General features: G+C 46.5%; 1 protein-coding gene across 1 annotated transcript; it reads right to left on the bottom strand.

The window, feature by feature from the left end:
• Positions 1–8,580: 8,580 nt before the first annotated feature.
• Positions 8,581–10,917, bottom strand: APOA4 (apolipoprotein A4). The gene is made up of 3 exons (XM_011383197.2): positions 10,843–10,917; positions 10,349–10,475; positions 8,581–9,553 (listed from the first exon to the last, which is right to left on the bottom strand). Exons 1-3 carry the CDS (start codon positions 10,889–10,891, stop codon positions 8,581–8,583), a joined length of 1,149 nt encoding a protein of 382 aa, XP_011381499.1. The 5' UTR covers positions 10,892–10,917.
• Between the last annotated feature and the right edge of the window lie 363 nt (positions 10,918–11,280).

Raw genomic sequence — 11,280 nt, 5'->3', positions numbered from 1 at the left:
GATTCGCTGCACTAAACTTGCAAAAGGCTAAGGAACTGCAGTAAATCTGCTGTTAGCTCATGTTGCACCTGTCTGTGAATTAGAAATAGCCTCCCCTTTCTCAAAACATTCTGCCAGATAAAACTATGGAGACAAAAAATTAGTGATTGCCAGAGATTCTGCGGGAAGAGAGGAAGGGATGGAAAAGTGGAGCCCGGGATTTTTAAGTCGGTGAAGCTATTCTGTATGATACTGACATACACACACGGATACTTGACATGCATTTGTCAAAACCTGTATAACTCTACAACACAAAGAGCTAGCACAAATATAAACTATGGACTTTAGTTAATAACAGTGTATCAACATTAATTCATCAATCATAACAAAGTTACCACAGGAAAGCAAAATGTTAATAGGGGAAACTGTGTGTGTGTGGAGAGGTGGAACTCTGTACTTTCTGCTCAATTTTTCTGTAAACTTAAAATTGGTCTAAGAAAAATGTCTATTAATAATTTGTTTACAAATAGTCCTACATACATTTATTAATTTTTAAAAAGTTTGAAATGATTTTCAATAGGTTTTAATACTAGTTATAGCTGATGCTGGTTTTAATTTTTGTTGTTTATCTTCATTTTCTTACAAAGAAAACAATGATGGTTTTTGTGATATTTAAGAGAATAACAAAATAGTTATTTAAAAAAAAACTCTGCCAGAAATTTGTCATAATAAATATGCAATTCTATAACATCTACAATGTGAGAAACGTACCCTCAGAACTGGGCGGTGCAGAGCCTGTGCAACCATACATAACATCCCTGACCTGGAGAGACGAGGTACCACTGAAAGTAGTGGTGAACGAGGAGGCTGTAGTAAAATATGAAAGACTGTTTGAAATTATTTAAAAAGCTGGTAAAGCTTTAGCTCCTCTTTCTCACCTTGGCAGAAGACAGGAGGTTTATTCTCTGAACAGGGAAAAACCAAAGATCCATGGAAGGAAAATGCCATGCAAGTTGAGGATAGGGGTACTGTACTAGAAACAGAGGGATTAAATCAGAGTATACTCTGACTGCTGAGACTTATCCTGCTTCTTCCACTTGGCCCCAAGAACACGGAGACCTGGGCCTGGGCCTTTACTCTCCAAGCTGGAGGGTGGGAGAAACTTACTAGGGAAACAGGACTAGCTGAAAAGAAAAAATCTAAATATTTTTACATTACAACTAAACACTTCAGTGGATCACCCAGCAGTGAAGCTCAGTCAGCAAGTAATACTCATGACCTTAGAGCTTTAAATAGGCTTTAAAATCTGCACTGTTAAATTTAAGCAGACAAGCAAAGATTACCAGTCATTTGAGGAAAGATTTTAACATGAAAGATAGAGACCAAAATAAGCAAACACAAATAAAAAGGAACTTGAAGAAAACTGAGACTATACTGAAGGAACACTTAAAAATACCATTGATATCATCAGAGAGCTAAAAGAATGTAAAACACTGATGAAATAAGAACAGGACACTGTAAAAAAAAAAAAAAAATTCACAGAATTTTTTTAAAAAAAACTCTTGCAAATTAGAAACATGATTGCAGAAACAAAAAACTGAATAGAAAGTGAAGAAGTCTCCCAGAAAGGAGAGCATGCAAAGATGGGAGAAATGAGAGAAAAAATAAGAAAATTAGAAAACCTGTCCAAGAAGGTCCTCTTATTGAAAGAGATAAAGAGAAAGTGGTGCAATCACCTTGGGAGACCATTCAGCATTACCTGAGAAAGATGAATATACATACACTGTACAACAAACAAGAAAAAAAGATTCATTAAATTCATTCGCTTTTTAAACAAATATTTATTGGACACTTACTACATTCTAGTCATTGCGCTAGGCACTGACTATACAAGAATAAACAAAATTAGACAAGACCTCTGCTCTCTCAGAAACCACTAAGATTCTACATCCCAAGGCAGCTGTGAAGTATGGCACCTTCCTGGCTCAATTTTGTCAAGATTTGAGGTTCCTTGCAAGGAGTATCTGGGTATATTTCCTGCGGGCAGAACATATATATATATATATATATATATATATATATATATATACACACACACACACACATACACACATACACGTATATATGTAATTATATAAGAACATTATAATTATATATATGTGTATGTGTGTATATATATACATTGTAATTATATATGTGTGTGTGTGTATATATGTATATATATATATGTATATATATATATATATTCCGTGCTTCAAAAGAAGAGTAAAAATAAGACAAAAGCTGTATTGAGAAAGAAAAAGTTTAATTTTAATAATCTTTAACAGCGCTGTCCAAAGATAGAACCAATTATTTGGGGAGATGGTTAGTTGGCCGTCAACAGAAGTGTCCAATACAAAGCTGGGTTCATTCACTCAACGACTGAGTGGTGATCATGTACCAGGCACTGTGCTAGAGGCTGTGTATTAGCTGTTGCTGCATAACAAACCACTCAAAACTTAGTGTCATATGATATCTTAAAATTCTTTGTGTCAGTGGCTTGGCTGTGTGGTTCTCATTCACAGTCTGTCATGAGGTTGCAAGCGTGATGTTCCCTGGGGCTATAGTCATCCGAAAGCTTGATCGAAGCTGGAGAATGTGTTTTCAAGGTGGCTCACTCATATGGCCAGCAAACTGGTGCTAGCAATTGAAAAAGAATTGCAGTCCCTATGTGGACTCCTCCACAGGGCTACTTGAGTGTCATCACACGTGGTATCTCAGAGTCAATGACCCAAGAGAAAGCAAGGTGGAAGCCACAATGCTCTTAATGATCTATGCTTAAGAGTCACATACCATGACTTCCACAACAGTCCATTAATCACATAGGTCAACTCTCTTTAATACGAGAGAGACCACACAAGGGTGTGAATACCAGAAATGAAGATCAATACTGGAGCCATCTTGGAGGCTGGCTACCACACTCTGAAAATACAATGATGAATGAACAAATGGGGTGCCTGACTTCAAGAGGCTGTTAGTGCAGAGTTATGATCATTTGTTAGCGATGACGTCAAAAGAATTGGACCGAGAGTCAAGGCAGTTCCCTCCAATCTTAATGTCCTCTGATTTTGTATTTCTAGGCACTAGCTCTTTAATCACTATATCATCAAGCCACCATTTCAGAACCAGCAGTTCAAATTCTTACTCCTCTGACATGGGTATTCTGGGGTCTCCAATTGTGCCCCTCCATAATCAGCTGCTTGTCATCGCACAGCAAGATAACCATGGTCCCGCCCTTTGTGCCTTCAGACACAAAGTATATAGACAGCCCTACTCTGTTGTTTTTCTCTCCAGAACATAACACTGCCTGTGAGCCCCATCCTGAGAACACAGGGTATCCTATGATAACACCAGGAGGACACAACGTCCCATTGCAGGACCTGCATTTGACCCAACCAGGACCAACTCTCCATAGCAGCTAGACTCTGTGGAAACAAGAGAAGGGTGGGCCCCAGACCCCTCCTTTTGCCCTGTTGTGCTCTCCTCTCCCTAATCAGAGCCATTCTGTACACCACACATGTCAGAGGTAGTGACCCCTCTGATGTTCTCAGATGACTGACTTTTAGCAGGAGGTGGCTGGCATTTCAGCCTGGCCCACACCGGTGCTGGCTGACACTCCTTTGGGGCACTAACCCCTGCCCACAGAGGAGTCTATTATCTCCAGGTCACCTTAGGAGACAGAGGTAGCCAGGGGAGCTTCAGGCCTGAAATTGTGCTGAGCTCTGGTGGAACTGTTGGGAAATATTGATGTGGGCTGTGCCAGAGTCCAGAAAACGCCCTTCCCTGGCACTCGTGGAGGACTCTATGCGTGACTCTCCAGGATGCTAGTGCTTTATTCTTGCCAGGTAGTATAGACTGAATCTTAGAGAAGCTCTGGTGAAGATTTATTTATTTATTTATTTATTTATAGTTCCAATTTTTAAAGTAATGCTATTAGGATAGCTATGATTTTTTAAAAAATGGAAAATAACAAGTGTTGGGGAGGATGGGGAGAAATAAATCCTTTTGCGCTATTGGTAGGAATGTAAAATGGTGCAGCTGCTGTAAAAAAACAATATGGTGGTTCCTCAAAAAAATCAAACATGAAGTGACCATGCAATCCAGCAATTCCACTTCTGGCTATATATACACAGAAGAAGTGAAAGCAGGGACCTGAAGAGATATTTCTACACCAATATGCATAGCAGCATTATTCATAATAGCCAAAATGTGGAAGCAACCCAAGTGTCCATGGACAGATGAATGGATAAACAGAATGTGGTATGTACACACAATGGGATATTATTCAGCCTCAAAAAGAACGGAAATTCTAGTACATGCTACAACATGGATAAACCTTAAAAACATGCTAAGTGAAAGAAGCCAGACACAAAAAGACAAATATTGTCTGATTCCACTTACCTGAACTGTCTAGAAGAGACGAACTCATAGAGACAGAAAGTAGATTAAAGATTACCATGGGGGGAGTGGTAATGGGGAATCACCTAACGGATACAGAGTTTCTGTTTGGAGTAATGAAGAAATTTTGCAGATAGTGATAATGGTTGTACAACATTGTGAATGTAATTAGTGCCACTGAATTATACACTTAAAAATAGTTAAAATGCCAAATTGTATGTTACACATATTTTCCCACACCAAAAAGTAATACTGAAACATTATCTTAAAGTTGGTATCTATGTAAGCCATATATTGGGGTTCAAATGTGTTTGGGCAGAAACCACCTGCCCTTCAATAGTGGGCATCACCCTTTCTCCATGGGGTTCTTGGTAAGACTTACACCTCTCCCCATTAAGCTGCGCCCATCCGACTAGAGGCACCAGAGCCTGGTAGTTCAAGTTTTGTAGTTGGATGGCCCAGGTTCCAATTTCAATTCCACCACTTGCTAGATAATGTGCCTCACCATTCTGAATGACGTTTTCCTTACCTACTGTATCTTAGATGTCACTGTCTGTTGTCAGGATTACATGAGTGGATGTGGTACACATACCATGATTTTTAAAATCTCTTAGCACTAGTTAAGCCCAGTGTCAATTTTATTGCCAGCCCTGCATTTAAAAGTTCTACAGCTTTCTGCCACTAGAAGTTCCTCATTGGTCATCATTTGGAGGTGGGGAAGACCTCAGCCTCCTCTTCTATTCTCTGTTTTCCCTTCTGTAACCTCCCCTCGTTTCCCACTATTTATTATCACACAGATGCCTGTTCAGGGAAGGCACAGAACAGTTGAAGCCATCTCTGTTTCATAGTCTCCTTCAAGACAGTTCCTCAGCCTCCACTTCAGCAGCCAGCGTGGACCACCAGATACAATTCTCTCTCTAAGTGGAATTCTAGGCCTGGCTGTTGAATTAACTAACTTTTCACCTCCTTACATGTTTACATACAAATATGCATGTGTGTTTCTTAATGGGGTGGTATAATGCGTAATATTCAGGACCTTGCTTTTGTCCCCCCTAATATAGCTTGGACATCATCTCATATACAGATTCCTCAAATCAAATCAGAGTGTTTTTCTTGAACGAAGGACCTCATGGGAGACCTGAGCATGGTTGTCAGAGCACCTTTGAGAAGGGTGGATAGAGTTGGCCGCCCAAGCTGGGCTCAGCACGGTCCTTTCCTCATCTCAGCTGTCCAATATTCTTGGTTGCTAGAGACATTCCTTGGGTTGACTGAGGAACAGGAAACTGTCCACATGCTAGCTTAGCACAAAAGAGGAAGACTGCCTTTCTTGAAAGATGGAGCCGGCCCTACTGAAGACTACTATGTATATCTCAGACAAATCAACAGAAATGACTAGAACGGGTCATGGATCGGGTATAGCTTCCAAAGGTCATAACAGGAGAAATCACCAAGAGAGAAGGGATATGTCAATCAAGGTTCTGAATTGCTAGCTACAAAAACCTACTCTGGAAGATAAGAGTAGAAAATGCGTTTATTCAAATATTTCTCAAAAGTTCAGAAAGGAGAGGAGTACTTGGAAAGGAAAGCTGGAGTACTTGGTTTGGAAAACAGACAAGAATAAGGGGAGCTAAGGAAGAAACATGGCCATGATCATCACTCCACAGAACTAGATCTGTGAGAACAACACTCTGCCAGTGTTGAACATGGATAGCCCAGTACGCCTAGATAGCCCAGCTGCAAACTGGCTGCTGCTGCTCCACTGCCCCACTCATCGCAGCCAGGATTCTCCACTCTCCCTGTTTCTTTACACCAGCTCCTTATTCCGAGTCTGGGTCACTACATCTGATTCGCTGAGCGTAAGCCCCGTGCCACAACCTAGAGAAGGGGAGCCTGGAAGGCAAGAGGCTGGCATTTTTAATGTCTCATGGGAGGCAGACTTTGCCATCCACCAGACTCATAAGCAAGAAATTCCCCCTAAACCAATAGAGGTTCAGAAGCTGGGCAGCCAAGGATGATGCCGCTACGAGCAGACATCTTCCAGGTCAGGTACCCAGGAGACTGAGAAAATCCACGTGTAGGAGAGGCATTCCTTATGCGGTGGAACCAGGGCCATGGCAGGACCCTCGGAGACTTGCAGGAGGGCTCTGGGGAGTCTGTGGGGGAGACTATCAAAGATTCATGTTCAGGACCAGGCCCTGGGAGACTCTGAGGCCTCAGGCATCCTGGAGGCAGCACTCAAACAGGCAGTCCTCAGGTGAGGTCTGAGAACATCTCTGAAGCTTCCAGGCCCACTCAGAAACCTGCTCACCTTCTGTCCCATTTCCTTTTAGTGCCTGGTTCTGTTTGGCCCTTTCCTAAGGCCAGCCGTAAACCTCTAGGTACCTGGTGGTTTGTCAAAGTGTTTTCACAGGTGCGTTCCGGACTTCCTAGTGGGCCAGGTGTGTAGGTGGCAGCAGCAGCCTTGCTGACCCAGAATGTGGGAGTGAGAGTAGCTGGGGCCAGAGAGACTTTAGCCAGCTCTGGTGGCCTCATGTTATAGAGCATGTGACCTGGCATCAGAGAGGATAAGAAGTGAGTGAGGAAAAGAAGTCACATTTATTGGGCATCCGTTGTGGTACAGCAGCAGCGGCGGCATCAACATGGAAACAGTTATTGCACATTTACTCTGCCCAATATTGTGCTAAGTGCTTAACATGCACCATTTCACCAAACCCTCAGAGCGACTCTGTGAGCTGAATATTATCATTCCTATCTTCCAAAAGAGGTCGAAAAATCTGTCTCAAATCACTCCATGGTCAGTGAAAAAGCCAGGATTCAAACTCAGGTTTCCCTGATTCCCAAGTAGAATCCTTCCCAATAGATGCTCAGGCTGGCAGCAGGGCAGCAGAAGACAGGTCTGAGCCAGACCGTACCTGTGGGGGCCACTGTCCTGAGAGCTCCTTGGGAGGGAGGGATGGAGAGAGAAGACAGACCCCAGAACACTTTCCCCGGGGCCCTGCCCCCAGGGTGCATTCTGGATGTGTTTGAAAGCCTGCACCCCACTCTGGGAAGGAAAGGTTTGTCGGGCTGCGCTTGCAGACCTGGAGTCAGAGGCAACAGCCAGGATATAAGTCATCCGGGACAAAGGCTTGGAAGGGCTCTTCTCTGAGGCTTTCTCCCTGAGGAGTCTGTGAGTGACCGAGGGTAGTGGGAGAGTCTACTCCAGAGGCTGGAGCTGCCCACAGCTGGATGTGCTGATGAGACTGCTTGCGTCCAACTCCCCTTTCTCTGCCTTCTACCCCAGCGATTGGCAACCTCAGCCCCAGACAGGCAGGCCCTTTTGCAGGAGGCACCTAGGCAGAGCACACAAGGGCCCCGTAGGCCCCAGGCACCTGCTTTACCCCTCCTCCCAGGACTCATCCATGTCTCTAGGCCTCATTCCTCAACTTTGGAAACCATGGGTTTAGCAGCCAAGAAATTTCTGAAATAAGCACAAATAGATTTTGTAATGGGAGTGGGGTGGGGTGGACTAACCCAAAATTCACATAAATATGTCAAGTTAAAGGCACAGAAGAGCTAATTCAAAAAGAGACAGTCCCTCCCACTATGCCACGGGCTCTCCAAAGCCAGGGACCATGTCCTACTTGCTTTGGTGGCCCCATCATAGTGAAGCACAGTGTCAGACCCATGATCCACAAAAGCTGTTTTGGTCATTGTTGAGTGCCTAGAACAGTAGTAACTCACACACTGAGGGCACTCAACAAATACCTGTTAGCTAAGTGATTACAAGTGGTTTGCCTATTTCGTCTTTGAATAATGTGTGGCATCTTTTTTTATCTCCCCCTCAGTGCACTTCCCACACCCCTCCCAGCATACCCTGTCCTTGGCCCTCCCACAGTTTCATCTCCCCAGCCCTGATATCCCTTAAAGTATCCCCCGCTGGCCCCTGCTAAGTTTTGCCAAGCAGCAATCTCGTCCCCACCTCAGGCCCAGCAATGCTGAGAAGTCACACTGCAACCCTCCTGGGCTAGTTTCTCAGCAGTTTTATTGAGTAGCTAGAGGAAGTGTCATTTTCCACAGGACACGTGTCCTCTACCTCATACAAGAATTGCTTTGGGACAGAACGACAGACAGGGGGCAGGACAGGACAGGTGTTAGGGGAGGGGTGTGAGCATCAAGGGCAGCTCAGCTCTCCAGGGCGGCCTGTGTCAGCTCCTGTTCCGGGAGGGCCAAGGGCTTGTCTTGACTCTCTTTCTCCTTGAGGGTACTGAAGAAGGAGTTGACCTTGTCCCTCAGGTCCTTCTCCAGGAAGCTCAAGTGGCCTCCCACGTCCCCCGTATAGGGGCCCAGTTTCTGCTTGAGCTCCTCCACCTGCTGCACCAAGGCTTTGTTGAAGGTCTCGCCGTAGGGCTGCACGTTGCGGCGGAACTCCTCCACCTGCCGGTCCAGGTGGCTGCTCAGCTCGGCCAGAGACTTCTGCAACCCCTCGGTGTTGCTCCTCAGGTTGCCACGCACATTCTCGGCCACGGGCGCCAGCCTCTGCCGCAGCTCCTCAGCGTTGCCCGAGAGCTTGGCCTTCAGCTCCTCAGCGTTCTTCTTCATCTGGAAGGCCAGCCCCTCAAGCTGGTGGTTGAGCTTCTCCTGGACGTCTTGTGCAAAGGGAGACAGGCTGCGGCGCAGCTCCTCCACGTTCTGGTCGATCTTGACCTTGAGCTCGTCGGCATAGGGAGTGAGGCGCCCCTTGAGCTCCTCTACATTCTGGTCGATTTGGGCTTTGAGCTCATCGGCGTAAGGCGTCAGCGAGTCTTGAAGGTTGTCCACGTTCTCACGCAGCATGGTCTCCATGCGCTGAGCGTAGGAAGCAAGCTGGCGCCGCAATTGCTCCACCTGTGTGTTGACCTGGGTGCGCAACTCAACCGCGTAGGGTCCCAGGCGCTGCTGCAGCTCGCGCACGTTGTCCCCGATCTTCTGGCTCACCTCATTGGCGTGGGGCAGCAGCTGGGCCCGCAGGTCCTCCAGCTCCTTCTGAATGTCCTCCTTCAGCTTCTCCGAGTCCTTGGTCAGGCGTTCATGCAGCTGCGTGGCGAAGGGCACCACCTTCTTCTGTAAGTCAACCGTGTAGGTATTCACTTCCCCAAGTTTGTCCTGGAAAAGGGCGCTGCCGGGAAAGGGCACAAGGGGACCACGATTACACTTGTAATTACATGCCAGGACCTCGTCTCCTGCCATAGCACTCACGTTATACGCACACCTGCTTAGGACAGGTGGAGTGCTCAGGGTTCACCCATCTTTTTCCTGTCGCTTTCCCTGTGGTGGATCATGATTTGAGAGAATGAATGTAATAAACCAAATTATTACATTGAATTTGTATCTCTGGATTTCCCCCTGAGTTCAAGTCACAGTTATCACGTGACCTCGAGCAGATTGCTTTCCTCTCTCTATCTGTAAAGAATGGACTTTAAGGTCCTTCCTTGCTGAGGTGTGCTGTGACATTGATCACATTCTCTAATAGAATGTTACTTTCTGGACATCTTCCAGTGTCTTCTAGTGATACAAAGTGCTGGTTTCCTTGCATGTGCCCACCCTCAGAGGCTTCCCAAATATCCCAACTTCCCTTCCCATGACTTCAAGGGCCTGTCCTTCTGGAATGTATTAGAACCCAGCTCGCTCGACAATTCCCTCCCTCCTTTTCTTCCATGATCCTCAGTGCTAAGGTGAGGCTATTTGTCACATGCTAGAAAACTCAAACAGGAAGACACCTTAGGGATTATTCAGTCCAACCTCCCTGTTTACATATGTGGATCCCATGTCTGGAGACCTCAGGGACACCCGGTGAGTTGGTGGCAGAGCCGTGGGTATCCTAAGTTCAGGTCTCCTGCCTCTGAGCTCAGCCCTTGCCAACACGTTGCATGGCTTTTAAGAAGCCCCACCCTGCAAGCTGTGCCCCTCTTACTTGAGCCGTTGGGTGAGTTCGGACTTCTGGAGTCGTTCCACAGCCTCCTTGGCATTGTTGCTCAGCTGGCTGAAATAGTCCCACACCACAGTAGCAACCTGGTCAGCATTGACTTCCGCCTGAGCACCTGGGTAGGAAACAGAGCAATTCATGAGGACCCGTATCCTTCCTTGACCCCCCTGCACCAGCCCTGCACTGCAGACTGGATGATGGTGGGGGAGCCCAACCACCAATTCCCCTTTCAGCTTGTCTAGTTAGAGACCACAGGGGCATATGAAACATGTATGGCACCCATGCTAGTAGGCCTACTGTTGTGGATGGGCCAGCTCTCCTGTGAGCTGGGTGGCAACTGGGCCACCCCATGCATCCAGCTAGGGACAGACAGGCACTCGGAACTGTCCTCTGGCCTTGGCCCTGGCCTCTTCACCCTAACCCACTCAATGCAGCAGACATATCCTGCGTGAGAGCCCTATCCAAAGGCAGCGCCTACTCACCAGTGAAAGCCACCAGGGCCAGGGTCAGGACCACAGCCTTCAGGGACATTCTGGGCTCCTCGCTGAGCTGGAAGAGTCACCACACTGGATCCTTCCTGGAATCAGAGGGAGCAGGAGGAGAGGTTCTCAGGTGGCTCACCTGTGCTTCTCTCTGAACTGACTGAAGCTCAGAGCCAGCCAGACATTTAAACACACTCCAGGCTGCCCTCCCCGCTTCGCCTCCCCATGTGACTCCACGCTGGAAGGTGACGCGTTCCCAGGAGGCCTCTTGGACTTTCATGACACTAAGATGTGGAAGCTGACAACAGACTGGGGCTTGGGCAGCAGTCAGAAGCAGCTGTTCTCTGCTCCACCCAGTATGAAAGGGAGAGTGAGGGAGCCATAAGCTGTGGGAGAGACAAGGCCCAGAGAACCCCTGAGCCCAGGACTGATGCCCCA

The sequence above is a fragment of the Pteropus vampyrus genome, unplaced genomic scaffold (assembly GCF_000151845.1).
Source record: "Pteropus vampyrus isolate Shadow unplaced genomic scaffold, Pvam_2.0 Scaffold505, whole genome shotgun sequence".
Taxonomy (NCBI): Eukaryota; Metazoa; Chordata; class Mammalia; order Chiroptera; family Pteropodidae; genus Pteropus; species Pteropus vampyrus.
This window is presented reverse-complemented; position numbering and strand designations above follow the sequence as displayed.

What these genes read in the sequence shown, in the direction of transcription:
- APOA4 (XM_011383197.2), bottom strand. Translation starts at nt 10,891, where the DNA reads ATGTCCCTGAAGGCTGTGGTCCTGACCCTGGCCCTGGTGGCTTTCACT. An exon ending in GGCCCTGGTGGCTTTCACTG is followed by an intron (nt 10,476 to 10,842) that starts GTGAGTAGGCGC and finishes TTTCCTACCCAG; the next exon opens with GTGCTCAGGCGGAAGTCAAT. An exon ending in GAACTCACCCAACGGCTCAA is followed by an intron (nt 9,554 to 10,348) that starts GTAAGAGGGGCA and finishes CTTTCCCGGCAG; the next exon opens with CGCCCTTTTCCAGGACAAAC.